This window comes from Filicampus tigris, chromosome 17, assembly GCF_054856515.1.
Source record: "Filicampus tigris isolate MCC_2025a chromosome 17, RoL_Ftig_1.0, whole genome shotgun sequence".
Classification (NCBI taxonomy): Eukaryota; Metazoa; Chordata; class Actinopteri; order Syngnathiformes; family Syngnathidae; genus Filicampus; species Filicampus tigris.
This window is the reverse complement of record NC_141233.1, coordinates 15,580,915-15,600,279: the sequence shown is the minus strand read 5'-3', so window position 1 is coordinate 15,600,279 and position 19,365 is coordinate 15,580,915. Positions and strand designations below refer to the sequence as shown.

Here is a 19,365-nt window from a genome sequence, read left to right as displayed (position 1 = left end):
AAAGTACACAATGATATCAAAATTGCACAAAAAAAAAGTCTACATTTCATTCATCATCAATCATAGGTTATGGTGCTGGTGGAGCTGGAGCTTTACCAGCTGGAGGTATACCATTTACGTTTTATTAGCAGATTAAAATGGCAAACATCAAAAAATGTAGTTGAACTCTTCTCCCTCTCAGGTCTACGCTTCCCGAATGGAGCTGGTGTAGGACACGGGGGGAAACCAGGCAAAAGTACTTTCCTAGAAGATTACATTTTCCCCATGTGAAAGCATTTCATCCAATAATCAATGTTAAAGATGAGTTGAGTTGAGCTGAGTTTTTGTTTTCCAATCAGCATATGGGGATTTCAGACCAGGAAGCCAAGGTGGCGTTGGGCCTGGTGGCTATGGCGGACCCGGAGGTGTTGGTGCTGGTCCGGGAGTAGGTGGGACTGGTGTGGTTGGAGGAGGTCAAGGAGGATTCGGGACTGGACTTGGTGGCGGTCCAGGTGTAGTTGGGAGCGGAACTGGCGTATTTGGAGGAGATCCAGGAAGGATCGGGACCGGGCCTGGCGGAGTAGCAACAGGCCTCACAAAACCTGGCAAAGGTGAGAGCTGCTTATAAACTTGCTTATAAATTGTGAGAAAAGTACACAATGATGTCCAAGTTGTAAAAACATATTAATTTCACACATCATCAATCGTAGGTTATGGTGCTGGTGGAGCTGGTGTTTTACCAGGTGGAGGTATGTATGTTTGACTTGCAGAATAAAACGACAGACATTAAAAACGTGTAGTCTAACTCTTTCCTCCCTCCCAGGTCTACGCTTCCCGGCTGGAGCTGGTGCAGGACAAGGAGGAAAACCGGGCAATGGTACCTTGCTTGAGGACTTTCTTGTTTCCCCCCCCCAAAAAGAATCCATTAAATTAACTGTTTTTGTCTGCATATCAGCATATGGGAACTTAGGTTCAGGAAATCAATTTGGCGTTGGGCCTGGTGGCTATGGTGGTCGCGGAGGTGTTGGCGCTAGTCCAGGAGGACTTGGGACAGGAACAGGTCTAATTGGAGGAGGTCCAGGCCGATTGGGGACTGGACCTGGTGCTGTTGGCGGAGGTCCAGGAGTCGTCGGAATGGGTCTTGGTGGCATGGCGCCTGGCGGAGTTGGATCAGGTCTCACAAAACCTGGAAAAAGTGAGCTGCTTCAAAACAAATGAACCGTGTGAAAAGTACACAATTAAATCTGGTCAATTAAATATGTGAAAAGTATAAAATGAAGCCAATGCTGCAAAAAGATTTCTCCATTTCACCCGTCATATATCATAGGTTATGGTGCTGGTGGAGCTGGGGTTTTGCCAGGTGGAGGTATGGAAATTATATTTTACTTGCAGATAAAGATGACAGACATTTTAAAAAATGTGCAGTCTAAGTCTTTGCTCCATCTCAGGTCTACGTTTTCCGAACGGCGCTGGTGTAGGACAAGGAGGAAAACCAGGCAAAAGTACTGTACTCTTCTTTGAGGACTGTCTTGCTTTCACGTGATATGATTTCATCAAATTTTTGTCTTCATATCAGCATACGGGACTTTTGGAGCAGGAGGCCAAGGTGGAGTTGGACCTGGTGGCAATGGTGGACCTGGAGGTTTTGGTGCCGGTCGCGGAGGCTACGGTACAGGGCTTGGAGGTTATGGTACTGGGCTCAGCGGTTATGGTGGTGGACCCGGAGCCTTTGCTGCCAAGACAGGAGGCAGGGGTGTGGGTGGTAATCTTGGTGGAACTGGAACCCTTGGAGTTGGAGCTGCTGGAGCGGGTCCAGGAGGTTTGGGAGGAGGACCAGGTTATGGTGGTGTTGCCGGTGGTCTGGGGGGATATGGCGGTAAGATTACATTTCTGAAAACACTGTACTTTAAAAGTCCTTAAAAGTAAACGTTATAGTGATATGGTATGTTCTCTTATTCAGGTTCAAGGTACAGTGCTGGAAAACCATCAAAAAGTATGCTGACATTGACAAACATCCAGTCAGGCCTTCACCTCGAGAACACTAAAAAACAAAAACAAAAAACATTGTTTATTTGTAGGCTACGGGACAGGAGCTGGTGGAAATAGTGTTGGGCCAGGTGGCTACGGAACTGGAGCAGTTGGAGCCGGTTCCGGTCCAGGAGGTTTCGGAGCAGGTGGTATCGGTGCTGGAGCATATGGGCCTGGCACTGCGGGAGCAGGAGCAAGATTGAGTGGTGTTGGAACTGGGACAGGTGGCTATGGACCAGGTGGTGGCACCACAGGACCAGGCAGCTATGGAACTGGTGGAGCAGGTCAAAGACTGGATACAAGGAAGCCTCCCAAATCTGGTATGATCACAGCATCTTTGTCTTACATTAAACATGTAAAGTGAAGGCGTAGTTTGATTTTTTTCTCTCTGTACGACAGGCTACGGTTCATCATCACTTGGCGGAACTGGCTACGGCTTTGGACCAGGTGGTGCTGGCACAGGAACAGGTGGATTTGGACCAGGTGGTGGCTTCGGACCCAGTAGTGCTGGCATAGGAACCGGTGGTTATGGACCTAATGGTGCTGGCACAGGAACCGGCGGTGTTGTACCTGGAGGTGCTTTCAGACCGGGTGGTGCCGGAACAGGAGGCTTTATACCTGGGAACGCTGGCACAGGAACAGGTGGCTTTGGACCTGGTGGTGACTTCAGACCAGGTGGTTCAGGCACTGGAACAGGTGGATTGGTACCAAGTGGTGCTACCAAGGGCACAGGAGGCTTCACACAAGGTGCTGCTGGCATGGGAACTGGTGGATTTGGACCGGGAGTTGCTGGAGCAGGCGGCTACAGTCCAGGTGGTGCAGGAACAGGTAGTTTTGGACCTGGTGTTGCCGGCGCAGGAGCAGGTGGCTTCGGTCCAGGTGGTAACGGTCCAGGTTTAGGTGGTTTTGGTCCAGGTGGCCAACAATTCGGCACAAGAAAATCCCTGACACCCGGTAAGATCACATCTTGCATCACAATGTGGATACACGGTCACAACAATATGCTAATATTTCATCCCAAACTGCATGCATGTTTTCCAACAGGAGGTGCTGTTTCTAATGGAGTCGGACCTGGCAGCTATGGCCCTGGGGGAACTGGGACGGGCTCTTATGGCTTCGATCCCAGGGGTGCTGGAATCGGAGGGTATGGTCCAGGAGCGGCTGGAAGTGGACCAGCGGTAGGTGGCCCTGCGGGATATGGGCCTGGTGGACAAGCACTTGGAGCAAGAAAACCTGCAAAATCAGGATACGGATCATCCCTTGGAGGAGCAGGATATGGACCAGGTAAACAAAATGAAAGCTGACGTACGTACAACAACGTAACTGAGCTGTTTAGAATTGTGAACTCTGAAGAGCTTCAACTTTTAGCCCGGTTCTGAACATAAATGTTGCTGTACTGCTGATGTTGATGATCCAGTGAGTCACAAGCGTCCGCCTAAGAGCTATCTGTGCTTAGCAGGCGGTGCTAAGGGGGCTCTAACAGGTGCAAAAATTAGGGGACTCAATTTTCAAGAGTCCCAGGCTCATAAAAGTAAACTTTTCATGAATGGACAAATATGCAATTGCAATATAAGATGAAAGATAAAAAATAAATAAAAAGATTTTTAGATTTGACATATCAAAAGTCAAACGTGAGTCTGTTTGTCCAGCAGGGGGTGCTATGAACGGCTTTGGTGGAGCAGCTACTGGAGGCTATCCCGGTAAACAAACCTTGACTTGTTTGAGCTTGTCTCGTGTTTTCTCTTTCATTTGGAATTCATTTTGAAATGACACGCACAGAAGTGGGACACCTCCAAATTATCCTTTCCCCCCCAAAAACAAATTTATAAAATGGACTTCTTAGTCATTGAAAAAAAAATCTCTTATAATCCAAAAGACTCTTCTGTATCATATCCACAATCAGTACTGTTTAGATTGATTGTGTGATTAAGATATCACAAAAGTGAACCAATGCAGTATTGATAGGGCACTTGAATGCTTGTCATATTTGATTGGTGAATATGCTCAGAAAAAAAAGACAGAATAACACATTTGTGAGCAACATCTTAACTTTGTCCTTCCTGTTTTTTTCCCCGCAGGATACGCGGGAGCTGCACAGAAATGTAAGATATTCCACCTCTGGAATGGGCACGCTTCATTCAAACAACACAAAGGATTGCGACACACCTCATAATCAATCAATCAATCAATCAATCAATCAATCAATCGTGTTCATATCATGAGAAGAATTGTATGCTTCCAACTGTGGGAACAAACTTTTGTTCCCATTGCACAAAGTAACATCATTACAACTCGAGTGAATCTTAATTTGAAATCCAAACCCTGGCTTGAAACCGAAATTTGAAAACCCTGACCCCTTCTTGAAACCTTCACACTTGTTTGAAACCCAAACTTGCCACGCTATTAGTGGTTTCAACCCGTAATTTGACCCCTTAACTTAATCCTTGTTCAAAGCCTCCCGCAAAGTAGATGTTAAGAGTTGATAAGGGGGGGGGGGTATTCCTTACTTGTTGTGGGTGTGGCAATACCCATATGGCCCATATGGCAGCGCTCCAGCTGAGCCGGACAGACACGGCCCACTGCGATTGCGACAGAGACTTCCGAATAACAGTGTTGACTTTCCATGTGTGCTGCAGCGAGCGCGCAGAAGGCAGCCAAGTACGCCGCAATGCAGAACCTGTTGGGAGCTGGAGCCTACAGAGGTAACCATCACACACTCATCAAACGGGAGCCCTCCCCAAACCGTGGGGGGGGGGCGGGGGGGGGGGGGCTCACTCTCAACTACTGATTATGGTGTAGCCTTTTTCAATAAAACAAACCTTACGAAACCGATGACATGGCCAATCTAAAGCTCCGATATATGATTGGGACGCATCGTAAACGTGACATCGCCGCGCGCGGTCAGCATTTCCAGCTCTCTCGCGCGCTTTTCTTATGTTGAGCTGTACACCTGAGGCACATACCTCGGGTCAAAAGTGACACGGTGGATAAATGACTGCTTGTGTCCAACTATCCAGGGGTCAATTGTGTGCGCGGTATTGTTGTAGGCGGCGGCTGCCAGGGCAAATACTGCGGCCGAAGGAGGAAGTGAGAGCGGCGGACAGGATGTGACCTCATTGCAACAACAGCGGTGCTACTTTGATCACAGACCAAAAAACGTCCTACCTTCCGTTGGAGCTTCGGCGCATCCGGCAGACGTCAGCAGCTCGCCGCCGCCGTCAGGATTCCCTCGAGCAAAAAAAACAAAAAAACAAACAAAAAAAAAAAAATCATTTAGACGCACTGAAGTCAAGAAAACTCATTTTCTGTTTGTAACACGTAAGCGGAAGCGCAAACTGCTGATGTTGCTGTGAACCTCCACCAAGGAAATGTCTCGCAGCGGCTGGCCTTGGGGGAGGTCATCATGTGCTCAAGACCCGGCCGACCTTTGACACTGCTGATGAGGAATAACACACGCCAAATGTGAGCTGACAATGATTAATTACACATCAACAACAAGACACAGCAAACGGGAGGTACTCAAATACACCACAACTGTGAGGTAATAATATTCCAGACGGATACCAAAGGAGCCTCCTTTAAACATCATCCAAGTGTGTGTGTGTGTGTGTGTGTGTGTGTGTGTGCGTGCGCATGTGTGTGTTTTCAATCTACTGTGCATTACTGTTTGTGTGTTATTAGTCCTAAGTTATAGTGACAAAGAGCAGAAGAAAGTCAGCTTCTTATGTATTTAGTTAACGATTGAATATCATTTTTGTGTTACGCTTTGGAACGTTTGCTTCCCACAATGCTGGTGAACGTAATTTTATTTCATGTAAAAGATGCAAATGAATCGCATCTCGCAAGTCACAACTTCTCGTAACTTTGCCTCTTGTTTCGTTTCCTTGAAACATTTTCATGTTCAGTGCCAGCAAATTGGCGCACTTTTTGTACACGGCGCTTTTCAAATAAAATATCGACTCATGAACAAGGCTGCAGCACGGACGTTATTTCACATGTCAGCAATGTACAACACACACACACACACACACACAATCGGACTGTACCACTTCCTGGTTTGGTCCATGACATCCATCGGAAAAGCTACAAAAATTCTGGTTACTGTTTTCAAAAGTAAAAGATGTTCGAACATGTCTTTTTGGGAAGATAATCGGTCTGCTTTCATAGAGGACGACAGAAATCGGAAAAGATTTACCGTCAAGAGGCTGAAATGTGGAGGACATGAACAATTTGAAGTGAACGTGTTTTTTTTGTTGTTTTTTTGGGGGGGGGAAACTGCAAACTCCCATCATGAATCTGTCCTGTTGTGGCGAATGAACCGAGGCAAAAAAAGGCACGCACACACATGCACACACAAACACTCAGAGGCGGATTGCATGTGACTTCCGCAAAGAAAGCTCCAGATGAGACTTGACTTTTTGAAAGTGGATCCTGAGCAGGATGTAACAGGACCGGCAAGGTGGAGTCAAGAGTTCTAAACTGGGACGAGTCCATCAGAGGAAGAGCCGCCATCTGGTGTCAGTGGGTCGCTTTTTTTGTTGTTTTTTTCCCCCCGCCACTTACATTGGCAGGAAGTCAGCGCGCACGCAGAGGAAAGCCAACCTGTGCGAGCTGGCACAAGAAGTTCCACACGAGCGCATGGAGCCGCTTTGTGCTCGTCTGTCGCTTCTTCTGCCAACTTTCAGAGGATAAGCGTTGACGGGGGCGCCGCCAGGATGTCTCGGCGGGACCAGAGGTTTCGACGGGGGATAAAAGGACGGTAAGCGGACGGCGTGGTTGTGTCAGCCGAGGGGGCGCGTGCAACTCGGACTGGCGCAACCGCGCAAACGAGTTGCCACACGCGCGCGGGCGCACACACTTCCTGGATGGGGCAAGTGAACAGCAACATCTCGACTTTTGAGGTTTTCGGATTTGTTCAAGAGTGATGGGTGGCGCTCTTGTAAACGTGCCTTTCTAACTGATTCCACCAAAAAACAGGAGGGGGGGGGGGGGGGCTTATCACGAAACCCACTGGAGTTGTAGACAGGACACACACACTGCGATATGATTGGCTGCTGCAAGTTGCTTGTGAGTCTTGCCGTATAATCTCCTCGTATGTGATGCTGCTCTCGGCGTGTTCAAGTAGCGGTTGTTTGAAGGTTTAGAACTACCATGTTTGTGCTCATTTCCCTTCGCCCGTTTAAGGAGTTTGACATTATATTTGAGCACCAAGCTACTTCCATTATTCACTATGTGGTTTGGCGGAACAGGCTGGAGTTGAAATATACTATGGGCCATTTTCATTTTTTGTTGTGCTAGGAACGACAAGTGAACAGCTTGAAGCAGGCACGCTCGGCTTCTTATTTGGAGGCTATGTGAGCACTGAGAACACTGAGAACAGACACGAAGGAAACGTGACAAGGTCGTGGGCTCAGACATTTGAAAAATGAGTGGAGCTGTTAAAAAGAAGCATGTGCGAGCCCCGCTTTAGACGGCTGGCTAGTGCGGCGCTTGACTCGGCGACTGTGTCAGCGCGGCCTTCGCGGCTGAGGCGGGAGAGGAAACGAGGTGGAGTCGTACAGGAAGTGGCCGCCCGCCGCTTTTGTGCTCCTTTGCAGATTGGCCACGACAACTATTTTATGGTGGATATTAATTTCTATTGTTCTAGCTCACACCCAGACTATACCTACTGAGGCACTCTCGCGCAATTACATAAACGTATATACTGTTGAATTTAAGTCCGGCGACTTTGTTTGCTTAAAGCGGAAGTCGACCCAACCATATTTTTTTTTCAAGAATATGTTCCCAGCAGGCCCACGTGTTGAAACACGGCATTCTGATTGATTTTGCGTTTGTGGAATATAAATTAAGCAGCAAAATGCACTCGTTTTTATCCATCTCTGGGGGCGGCCATTTTGTCTTCTGTCGACTGAAAATGACATCACAAGTGCTCACAACGGCCAATCACGGCTGACCTGTTTTCTGAATCTGAGCCGTGATCGTTCGTTGTGAGCAGTCGTGATGTCATTTTCAGTCGACAGAAATGACAAAATGGCTCCAAGTGAATCGCGGTGATTTCACACCATCAACGTTGTATTCAAATTTGCCATGATTTACGACACAAATTCACGCGACTATTCATGTGGGAACCGAAATGATCAATGGGCACCTTGTTGACTAAGAACCTTTAGAGCACTTGCGCTTTTTAGGGGCATGGATGACTTTGGGTCAAGAACCAGGGGTACAACCTGGATGGGTCGCCAGTCAATGCCAGGGCAAATACAGACAACCGACTTGTCACCAGCCAATGTCAGAGCACATGTAGACAATTGACACGGCTACCATTCGCGCCAAAGCACAATAGCCTACTTTTGGAATGTGGGGCGTTGCTGGCATACCCTGAAAAAAAGCCACCCGACCACGGGGAGCACATGCCACACATGGAAAACTATTAAGAGCCCTCAACCACGTTTCCATGAAACATGTAAACTGGCCGCAGTTAGAAATTCACCTGAAGATGACTTTTTTTGGGAGTTGCCGTTCTTTCTCGTGATGACGCTCTGCTGCCCTCTTGTGCGCAGGTGTTGGGAATGCAGCTGCATCCTGTCTCACTGGTACTACGAGCGAGACGGACAACTGTACTGCAAGAAGCACTACTGGCAGCGTTTTGGCGAGAAGTGTCACGGCTGCACCGAGACGCTCCAACCGGGACTCGTCATGGTGATCTCAACCATCCATTTTGTGATATCGAGCGACGACATCGTACTGAAAGATTAAGCCGACTCACTGTCAACGCAACCACTGATGTTCTAAGTGTGCATTCGGCGAATCGACAAGATCTAGCCTCAAGCAAATTTTCTGCAAATTGGTGTGACTTCCTGTGATTAGCACAAAAGCTTGTTTGTCTAGTGAAGTCGTGAAAGCATGTCCTATGAAAAGCTTGCGACAATACAGCACTGCATAGCCTTGAAGCAGAAATTGTCACGAGGTCGTTCGTTGTGGTGGGGTGGGCCAAGGGAAGCAGACGAGGGACTGCAAAGCAAAGCGGAAGCGCAGCGGAATCTCAAAACATTGCTGCATGCATTGCGGAAGGGCAAACCGAGGAGTGGGACGGAAGAATCACAAGTCCCCAAAACTGAGAACCAAAGACACGCGAGACATGAATAGGAGACAGGAAATCTAAACAAAAACGACGGCCAAAAGAGAAACCATGGCTTGCAGAGTCAACTCCGAAAATTCTGATTACCGACAAAAACAAGACAGGGATGCATGACGAGAAGGCATGTCCGACCATGACCTCCATCAATGTCGCACTGCAAGAGTCCACCTGTGGAAAACACACTGCGTGTACTTACAGGTCGCTGGAGAGCAGAAGTTCCACCCCGAATGCTTCACGTGTAAGAGGTGTCAGATATTCATTGGCGATGGAGACAGCTACACGCTTGTGGAACATTCCAAACTCTTCTGGTAAGCCAACACGCTTCTATCTTTGACATCTTTTTGAGTTCCTTTGGTGTGTCGAGTTGACGTTTGTCTCGCAGTGGTCAGTGTTTCAGTCAGGGCGCAGCATCATCACCCTCGTTGCTACCCGTCAAGAGCCCCCACACGCTGGCGCTGGTCTCACTTCCTCCACAGACAGACGGCCGTCGAGGTCTGAAGGTGGCCACTGGACTCAGCCAAGGAGGCGGTCCTTTGGTTACCGTGACAGCGTGAGTCAACGTTGTTAAACTACAGTCTTTTTACCACCAATCCAATCCTTCCTCTTCTTCCTTCAGGTTGGACTCGGACACCCTCGGTCCTGGCCTACTGTCTTCGGTCCACGTTGGAGACAACATCCTGGAAGTCAACGGCATTCCCGTCCACAACGTTTGCCCCAACGAGGTTGGAGATGGCTAAATGAAACCGTCCGTGAGCGGTAAATCAGACACAATGAAGCCAACCTAAGAGCAACCTTGCTTCCTTTAGGTAGCTCATGTGATCCAGGACACGAGCAGACCACTGCAGCTGACCGTTGAACACAATCCACGGCCCAAGACCTCCGCCAACACCCACGATGACCTCGACTGTGTCTGTGAAAAAGTACCTTCGACTCGCACGCTCCCAAACCTGGACGAGGAGCCTGGCCCGGCGGGGGAGACGCTGGAACCGATCGGAACGAGTCTCTCCTCGCCTCACCATCAAGGAGCCATGGGGATGCGATCCCGAAACATCCTGTAAACGTTACCTCCCGACTGTCTTTCATTCAGCAAAGCCGTCTTGTCTGGCTAAGTTCGGCTTCCTCTTTCAGGCGCAGCTGCAGCATCGAAAAGTCTTCCTTGTCACTCTTATCCCAAAAGAAAGACATGGTGCGCTCGGAGTCTCTGCGTACCGACCCCGGCGATCGAACCCATCGCATCTTCAGGCCTTCGGACCTCATCCACGGCGAAGTGCTGGGCAGAGGCTTCTTCGGACAGGCCATCAAGGTAGGGTAGGGGCCATGATCTCACGATCGCGAAAGAAATGTCGGGATGAAATGCACACTGTGATCTTCATGCGGCTGTGAAGGTGACACATCAGCAGACAGGAGAGGTGATGGTGATGAAAGAGTTGATACGTTTTGATGAGGAGACGCACAAGACTTTCCTGAAGGAGGTGAATGTCCTTCGTGACACCGCTTCGCTCTTGGTTGATTGTTCATTGATCTTGAGTCTGGTCGCCAGGTAAAGGTGATGCGCTGTCTGGATCATCCCAATGTCCTCAAGTTCATTGGACTATTTTACAAGGAGAAGCGCATACACTTTGTGTCTGAGTACATCCAGGGAGGAACGCTCAGAGAAACCATTGCCAAAATGGTAACGCAGATTTTTCTCCTTGCGCACTCTTACATGTTTAAGACAGGCCGTGTTCAACTCATAACGGCACAGTGAGGAATTGAGCATCAGGTAGGCGGAACGGCCCACTCTTTGGTACCCCAACAGGAGGGCACCAAAAATGGTCGGGAACAACTTTTGACAATAGAAACACATGAAAGAAAACACAAAACCATTACTGTAGATACCGCACCAAAACCAACCAAACTATGGAATGTTGGCTACACTGTTTGTTGACTTGTGTTGTCACTTAAGTTTCTGCATCAGCGAGTGATTGTCGAGTTGATCCGATGGTGGTGGAAGGCATGCTAATAATGCTAATGTTTGATCTCCATCTGGTTGGTTTAGGACAATAACTTTTTGTGGAACGTCAGAGTGAGTTACGCCAAAGACATTGCAGCTGGAATGGTGAGGCTTTATCCTCTAAGAGGGGTCTATGACAAAGCCATCATCTCACCTTATAACATTTCTCCTTGTTAGGCATATTTACACTCCATGAACGTCATCCACCGCGATTTAAACTCACACAACTGCCTGGTCAAAGAGGTAAAACTGATGGTTCTAGTTTTAAGTCCTTAAATATGACGTTTTGTAACATTTTGCAAAAGGACAAAAATGACTGGTCAACTCACAGCAGTTGCTTTTTCCTCGTCTAGAATCAGTCCGTGGTGGTGGCGGATTTTGGTCTGGCTCGTTTGGTCACTGCGGAGAGGAATCGCAGCAGGACGCCTTCTCTGGATCAACCTCCAAAGGGAACATTGTCGGCGCTCCGCAAGCCGGACCGCAGGAAGCGCTACACGGTGGTAGGGAACCCCTACTGGATGGCCCCAGAGATGATCCATGGTGACCCTTCAACAACTATAAAATATAATATCTTCACTTAACTGTGATTCACATTGTGCCACTTTTACACCTCTCAGGGAAAAGCTACGATGAGCGTGTGGACATCTTTTCTTTCGGAATCATGATATGTGAGGTGGGCAAGTAGAATTCAAAAGATGCATGAACCTATTACCAAGGACACAAAGGCTGCATAACACTGGATTTTCCCTTTTTTCCTCCATGTGGCTCTATGTATTGTTTGGAACCAGAATCTAAACCAGCCGACCAACCAAAATTGGAATCGTTCAAATTCAAATGCTGTCCAATTCGTGTCCGTAGTGAGCAAACAAAACGATACGGAATGTGTCATATGTGCAAATACAGTACATGTGTGAAATGCTCCGATTGTTTTTCAGATCATAGGAAGAGTGAGCGCTGACCCGGACTTCCTTCCTCGGCGTAACGACTTTGGTTTGAACGTGGCTGCTTTCATTGAGCGGCACCAGCCCTCACAGTGCCCTTTGGCCTTCCTTCCACTAGCTGCCCTCTGCTGTGACGTGGATGCTGATCAAAGGTAACCCCAGCACACGTTCACCACAGCACAAATACTGGGACTGAAATCTTGACTTAACTGTCGCAGGCCTTCCTTCTCCAAGCTGGAGGAGTGGCTGGAGAATCTGCTGATGCACTTGGACATCGGCCTGCCTCTCCGCTCCGAGATGGAGCAGCTCTGCAGAACCTTCTGGCACGACCGCCAACACAGTTCAGAACTGGAAACCATGTCCGCTTCATCTCCACAATCTCAGAGTTCCAAGACATCTCCGGACGATGGAAACAATCACAATCAACAATGTCCTCAAAGCGCAAACTGAAACCTCACAACGCTTGGGAGCACTTGCATCAAGAACTTGCAGAACAAAATGTGAACGGCAGCTCGTCTACAGATTATTGGTGTCCGACACCTGAAAGTTACGGACACGTACAAAACCACTCAGGAGAAACCCAAAGCCAAACAGAATACTCACAAGTCAACAGTCTGCCTGCAGGCCCATCTAGACGGTCCAGAATACTCCGCAGAGTTTTGTGGAACAGTACCACGCAGCACGACTAATCTTTGCAATGACTACTTCATTTTATCACCCAGTCAAATAGACATCCACACGACACGACATGTCGTGCCGCAGGAAAGCACATGAATGCGCAATATTTTGAAATGCAAATCACCTCATCATAGTGTTGCGTATACACAGCAACTTGATTGATAAGTACTTTTGAAATCAGACTCAAGGGTAATAGTTTGTTCAACTATTGTACAAGTTACTCGAAAAAAGGGTTCACAGAAAATACTAATGACAATTTGGCCCACAACCCACGCAGTTCAAAGATAAGCTTAGCTCGGGGCTGCCACGCAAATCAAATGAAACTTACCTTCTGTCATTTGGGTTTGAATTTATTATGAGCCCTTTCGTGCAGAAGTTTGGAAGAGCTGCAGACAAACAATTACGGACTGTAAATACTGTATTTGTAAGTCTTGGAGCAAAAGAAAAGCATGAAATGCAAACTCACGATCAAAGGACCTCCATCTGTGACGTTTTAGGTTAGATACCCTTTTCATGTGTGCTGAATTATTCTGAATTTACATTTATGGCGTGCTCATTTCTGCTCATTAACAGCTAAACATAGACAGTTATCGAGTGAAATATGAATTACCAATAAACGTAGGAATCTAACAACATTATTAGAGTTGTTTGACCAAACTACCAAACCAAATCTAGCTAGCTAGCCACTAGCCAATACTTTTTCGGCTTTTTGAGGTAAGCGCTAAATTCGGAAACAAGCAACACGGACTAAATAGTTGCTGTGACATTATACCCTATTTTGTTCATTAACGGCGTATGTTGGCTTTCAAATGGTTTAAACTCTTTGACCTCGTAACATTCTTGTTAATGAACGTAGAGCGTCCTGCTAGCTAGTTAGCGTCTCCTCACGTAAGGAAGCCACTTGACGTCACGGCAGATTAGCGCGGCCGTAGCGCGCGCACTCTTCTTTCCACACACACAGTCCAGTTGAACGTGCGTAAGTGGAGCGCGAGTGTGTTGCGTGCGTGCGTGCGTGCGTGCGCGTTGTTTTGGTGTCGCCAGCATGGAGCACATGTCCTCACCGGTTCGCTTTCGCAGCAACAGCAAAGGTATGTTAGTAGGTGCCAAATTTCCACTTCTACTTCCTGAATTTGCACTGTGGGATTAAGGATGAGTTCGCATAAATACTGTGCACCTTCCTCAGCATTTTACCTTCCTGCATACTAGCTGCTACCTGCTTGTAATGTTTACAGCGATACTTCTGTTACTCTAGTCATACGTTTCTTGACACTACCTGTGCGGTTCCACAATCCCTGCCTTTTGTTTGCAGGCACGTTTTTGTAATCTTATGTTCTCACCTGTTTATAAACATGTTATGCATACACGATGCTTGGAAATGCTACTTTAATTCCATGTCGTAAGTGTTGTTGACGCCAACTTTCATGTTTTTGTTATCGGCAATACGTTGACGTGTATGTCTATGTGTGTGTTTGTGTGCATGCGCACCAACAGCTGCAACTTTGTCAGAAAAGGAGGTAAGCGCCATGAGCTTTTGTCCGCAAAGGTAGTGTTTGTTATGCGTGTTTGAAGAGTGTGCGCTGTGAGTTCAATCTCTCTCCACCCCCCATCCTGGCATTAGAAGCGGGATTAAGCGGCTGCAAAGCTTCGTGGGTAATGAGAGATGACGGCGAAAAGCCGGCCAGGCGGGGCCTGCTGGAGTCTGCGGCTCAGTGAGCCCACCTGACCTCGTGTTGCGGCAGCCAAAGTTTTGACTCGAGCCGGCCTTTCTGCTGACGAGGCACGCACTTGACTTGAGAAAAATCTCAGGCCAAGCAAAAAGACAACCAGAAGTTACACGGACTGAAAAAATGAGGGCGTCCTTAAGTTGAACACTCTGCTATTATATTGCAGAGTGATTGTCATGCTAACTACAATTTCACCACCCTAACACCCCCCCCCCCCCGCATGTGCCTGTGATCGCATTTGCATAACTCCGCCTCTTCCCGTCTCAGCTCTCCAGTCTGCGCGTGAAGGACGAGGACGGCATCCACTTCCCCTTCGCCGGCAGGGCCCCGCCTCCCGACTGGCAGCCCCTCCCCCTAGCCCAGCGCGGGCCGGAGGCGGCGGGTGCCAACGGGCGGCATCCCGGTCTCCCGGGGACACCGCCACCGTGGCCCTCCCCCGCGGCAGCGCCGAGGGACTTCGAATGGTCTTTCCCGCCCGCCGGGAGGACGCCCGTGTCTCGGCGTTCGCTGGACTCGCCGCTTAGCCCCGCCTCCCGCCCGCGCAGCCCCTGGGGATGCTATGACCCTTATGACTCGCCGGAGGTGAGAACCCAGCAAATGGCAACATGCTAGCAGCTGCTGTGTCAGGATAACATATAGCAACACTGTGTCGATCAGGGATCTCAAACTCACGGCCTGCGGAATGATATTTTGCGCCACCCTACTTACGGCACATTTTTTGCCGTGTCATTGCCCGAGACCAGTGTTTATCCAAACTGTGCGAGATATTGTCAGGTGTGGCGTGGGAAATTATCTCATTTGTGTGCCTGCGCGGTCCAGCGCCTGGCAGCGTAATCATGTCTTTAATACATTGTAGTACTCTTCCGTACCAGCAGGTGGCAGCAGCAGGTAGCTGCCGGTAATTGTCTTTGTTTAGAGACAAGCGAATTAGTGACGCATGTTTATCCAAACAGGCCATGTTTCACACTAAAAATACTTTTTTCTTTGTGTTCATTTAATTCCTATTCAAGATGTTATGATATAACGTCATTCTTCAATGTTAAAAAATAATAAAATAAGCTTTTTTAAATTTTTTCACAATTTCAGCTGCTGGTGGACCGTGGGATTTTTTCAATGAAATAAATGTGCCTTGACTCAAAAAAGTTTGAAAAAGCCGACAAATTGGCAGCTCTCATCTTGAAAAACTCCAAAGTGGGCTCACTCGTATCTCAAGGCGCCGCTCACTGGCTTTTGTTGTGTTTGTTCAGGATCAGGACAGAGAGTACGTCGGCTTTGCCGCGTTGCCCAATCAAGTTCACCGAAAAACGGTGAAGAAAGGCTTCACCTTCACGCTGATGGTCGCAGGTCAGTCTTCGCACACACGCACGACTCGGATCCCTGGTGATGATAACGCTAAAAAAAAAATGATCCACACGGCAGGGGAGAGCGGCCTGGGCAAGTCCACGCTGATCAACAGCTTGTTCCTCACCGACCTTTACAAAGACCGAAAGATTCCCAACGCCGAAGGTCAGCGGCTCATTTTCATCCTTTGCAGCAAAATATCGAACAAATTAGCTCTGAATTTTTCAATTGTTGATGAATCCATCCATGATTTTCTTTTCAATTCATTGATGAATTGGACAAAAAACGTTTCTTTTTTAAAAAAATTTCCAACCCTTTCCTCAGAAAGAGGACACGATTCCAAATTGACAGTCCAGAAAATGCACAAACATAAAATTAGGAGATTAGGAGTAGAGATAGCCCCATATGCCGATATTGATACCGATTATTAGTAGTCAAGGAGGCCGACAAAGATGGATGGACGACGACAGAAGTCGGGGAAGGTTTACTGTTGACATTCCGAGGAGTTGCACAGTTTGAAGTTGGAGATCAAAACGGCTGTCGATTTTGCTTAGCGAGTGGGCGCCCACGAATCCCTTGTTGCAATCAAAGGCGTGTGTGCGCAGAGCGGATCAGTCAGACGGTGAGCATGGTGAAGCACACGGTGAGCATCGAGGAGAAAGGCGTCAAGCTGAGGCTGAGCATCATCGACACGCCGGGCTTCGGCGACGCCGTCAACAACATGCAAAGGTCTCAAAACAACCGATCGCCCGCCCGCCCGCCCCGTCACCATATTTTGACGCCTTGTTTTTCCCGCGTGCTATGCTAGCTGGAAGCACCTGGAGGACTACGTGGAGCAGCAGTTCGATCAATTCTTCCGAGACGAGAGCGGCCTCAACCGCAGGAACATCCAAGACAACCGCGTGCACTGCTGCCTCTACTTCATCTCTCCTTACGGCCACGGGTACGCCGCGCCACGCGCTCGTCACGTCGCGTCTTGCTACGCTAGTAGCCAGGCTTCGTTCATTCCGTCACGTCGCCAAGCTCGTCCACTCCAACCCGTTAATCCACCATCGCGGTCGGCGATCCACTTTCAGACATCGTTTACCGTTGTTGTGGCAGTTGAGACGTTACTAAGTCAAGGTACCACTGGGTTGGTGTGTGTGTGTGTGTGTGTGTGTGTGTGTGTGTGCGTGTGCGCGCGCGCGCAGCCTGCGACCTCTGGACGTGGAGTGCATGCGGGCCCTGCACGACAAAGTCAACATCGTTCCCGTGTTGGCCAAAGCCGACAGCCTGACGCAGGCCGAGGTGTGCAAGAAGAAGATCAAGGTAGGGGCCCTCGCGCTAATGCTAACGCTAACGCGCGCTCCATCGGCCGTTAGCGTTTTTTGCGGCGTGCGGCCAAACGCGTGTGAAAAAAGTGACTTGTCGCTCATTTTGCGGTTACGTGGCACCGTAGATCCGCGAGGAGCTGCGTCGCTTCGGGATCAACATCTACCAGTTCGCCGACTGCGACTCGGACGAGGACGACGACTTCAAGAGGCGGGACCGGCTGCTCAAGGTTTTTGCGAGGCTGCCGGCCGACGCTTCGCGAGGCGTCCGGGTGACGGCCGGCGTGTTGTTGTGTGTGTGTGTGTGTGTGTGTGTGTGCGCGCAGGACAGCGTCCCCTTCGCCGTCATCGGGAGCAACGTCCTGGTGGAGAGTAAAGGCCGCAGGTTCAAAGGTCGCGCTTACCCCTGGGGGACGGTCGAAGGTAGCAGCTCTTTGCTTAAGCGTCACCTTGCTATTTGCTAGAGCGATATGTTTTTTTTCAGGGCCGATACCGATCATTAGTAGGCAAGGCGGCAGATATTCATTTTTCGTTAGAAAGACAATATTGCATAAAAAAAAAAAATCACTTTGTTTCACCGTTTCTGAGCCTCCTTCCAAATACTTGCCGATTTCTGTCAAATTGCCACCAAAATTCTTCTCTGTGCTGTGTCATATTTACAAGACGTCTTCAGTGTCACTTCAAAGGTGCTCTCGAACCCTTATCCAGGCCGCTTCCACAAAACGGAAAGCGGCTTTGATCAAAGCCGAGACTGTTGAACGCGTACCTTGGATGGGACTTCCTGCGTGTGTTGTGTTCCAGTGGAGAGTCCGGCCCACTCGGACTTCCTGCTTCTGCGGGACATGCTGGTGAGGACGCACATGCAGGACCTGAAGGACGTGACCCGCGAAAGCCACTACGAGAACTACCGGGCGCACTGCATCCGGAACATGACGCGCATGGTCGTCCAGGAGCGCAAGCGCAGGTTGTGGGAGGGAGGGAACGGGACGCCATCCAGATCAAACTCCACAGTTGCATCCTCATGGCCTCGTCTCTTCCCCCCCGCCCTTACTTGTGGGTAGTTTGCGTGACAAGTATCGAGAAGAAAGCGACGCGGACGTCCCGCTGCCGCTCGCCGCCTTCGACACGGAAAAGGAACGACTCATCTTTGAGAAAGACCAGGAGGTACGGAGCTCGTCTTGCGCACTCAATCACTTTTTCATCAATGACTCAATTACCGTATTTTCCGGGCTATAAGCCGCACCCACTCCATTTTTAGAACATTTTGGGAAAAAAACTTATACAAGCCGCACCTATCTATGCTGAAAACTTTTATATTTACTGCATTTACAGAACGATTATGAACTGTAAATGTACATGTATGCACCTGAGCACACTCTTTCCTAACAGTGCCTTTTAACACCGCAGCAACGTTGCTGATTAAAACAGAAGAGAAGCAAGAGAAAATAAACAGTACTTATCGTCATTTCACTGCCGGCTGCCGCTCCAGTTTGTCAGCTAACGTCCACCAGATTCCACCATCCATTGTTCTACTACATTCTACATATGCACCTGTCTTGTTTTATGTTAATAAAGTCAGCCAATCTAACACACGACGTGCTAAATCAACAATAGCATTTCGCATCGAAACAACACAACAGACGTATGCCAATCGCATTCATGTGCACTTCAGGGACCTCTCGGAAAACATCAAATTTAGCATTGCAGCACCGAATACAATAACCTAGTGCATAGCGCCCCCGCCTGTTGAACTCCTCCACCTGCAGTCACATCCAGTTAATGGCAATGCATTCAGCCGCTGAATTGGAGAGGAGTGTCAAAATGACCTGCGGCAGCCCACACCCACGAATGGCCAATGCAAATGCCACGCGTGAATCGGAAGTTGCGGGTACTTGCTCGAGCTGCTCTTTTTGTCTTGTTGTTGACCTTTTGCTGTTCGTCCGCAGCTCAGGAGGATGCAGGAGCTTCTGGAGAGGATTCAGGAGCAGATGCAGAGCAGCCGCATATGAAACAACAAGCTGCAATCAGACCAAGAACACGTGAGAAACAGCCATGTGACTTCTGCTCGGGTTCCCTTTGACGGAAGCATCTGCATGTCTTGTTTTCGATGTCCCGCTTCTTCATTTTGCACCTTTTACGCATCAACTGTCATTCTTTCTACTGCCGCCTAGTGGCCGTCGTGGTGAAGTGACAAGGCAAATAAAAAGTGTTGGAAGGAGCAGGCGACAAACGA

At 48.8% G+C, this 19,365-nt stretch overlaps 3 protein-coding genes across 7 annotated transcripts in view; 2 read left to right on the top strand and 1 right to left on the bottom strand.

Moving 5' to 3' along the window:
• LOC147133648 (uncharacterized) overlaps positions 1-16,576 on the bottom strand; it is a 21,885-nt gene extending 5,309 nt beyond the window's left edge. For all 4 annotated transcript variants that reach the window (XM_086057159.1, XM_086057160.1, XM_086057162.1 and 1 more), the window contains exons 1-4: positions 13,224-16,576; positions 13,086-13,143; positions 5,173-11,693; positions 3,079-3,240 (exon numbers count right to left, since the gene is read on the bottom strand). In XM_086057159.1, coding sequence (XP_085913285.1) covers positions 3,079-3,240; positions 5,173-5,195 — 185 coding nt within the window. In that variant the 5' untranslated portion in view covers positions 5,196-11,693; positions 13,086-13,143; positions 13,224-16,576. The remainder of the gene's footprint in view (positions 1-3,078; positions 3,241-5,172; positions 11,694-13,085; positions 13,144-13,223) is intronic.
• On the top strand, positions 6,362-14,118 carry LOC147133649 (LIM domain kinase 1-like). Its single transcript, XM_086057146.1, is given in 16 exon segments — positions 6,362-6,766; positions 8,568-8,706; positions 9,344-9,453; positions 9,528-9,695; positions 9,762-9,867; positions 9,952-10,199; positions 10,274-10,448; positions 10,531-10,617; positions 10,686-10,817; positions 11,184-11,243; positions 11,316-11,381; positions 11,492-11,678; positions 11,756-11,811; positions 12,074-12,231; positions 12,298-12,524; positions 12,527-14,118. Coding segments are annotated over 16 exon segments (2,205 nt in total). The 5' UTR covers positions 6,362-6,722; the 3' UTR covers positions 12,769-14,118.
• On the top strand, positions 13,735-19,365 carry LOC147133647 (septin-5-like). Of its 2 annotated transcripts, XM_086057150.1 has the most exons (13): positions 13,735-13,845; positions 14,249-14,271; positions 14,749-15,063; positions 15,729-15,825; positions 15,901-15,987; positions 16,428-16,551; positions 16,631-16,765; positions 17,013-17,130; positions 17,261-17,362; positions 17,459-17,555; positions 17,934-18,096; positions 18,194-18,296; positions 19,079-19,365. In XM_086057150.1, exons 1-13 carry the CDS (start codon positions 13,800-13,802, stop codon positions 19,139-19,141), a joined length of 1,473 nt encoding a protein of 490 aa, XP_085913276.1. In that variant the 5' UTR covers positions 13,735-13,799; the 3' UTR covers positions 19,142-19,365. The 2 variants fall into 2 exon arrangements, with proteins under 2 accessions (XP_085913276.1, XP_085913275.1); XM_086057149.1 differs by having other exon boundaries at positions 17,261-17,555.

Coding starts and splice junctions, on each gene's coding strand:
- LOC147133647 (XM_086057149.1), top strand. CDS start 13,800: ATGGAGCACATGTCCTCACCGGTTCGCTTTCGCAGCAACAGCAAAG. Junction 17,556..17,933: donor CCCCTGGGGGACGGTCGAAG/GTAGCAGCTCTT, acceptor GTTGTGTTCCAG/TGGAGAGTCCGGCCCACTCG. Junction 18,297..19,078: donor TCTTTGAGAAAGACCAGGAG/GTACGGAGCTCG, acceptor GTTCGTCCGCAG/CTCAGGAGGATGCAGGAGCT.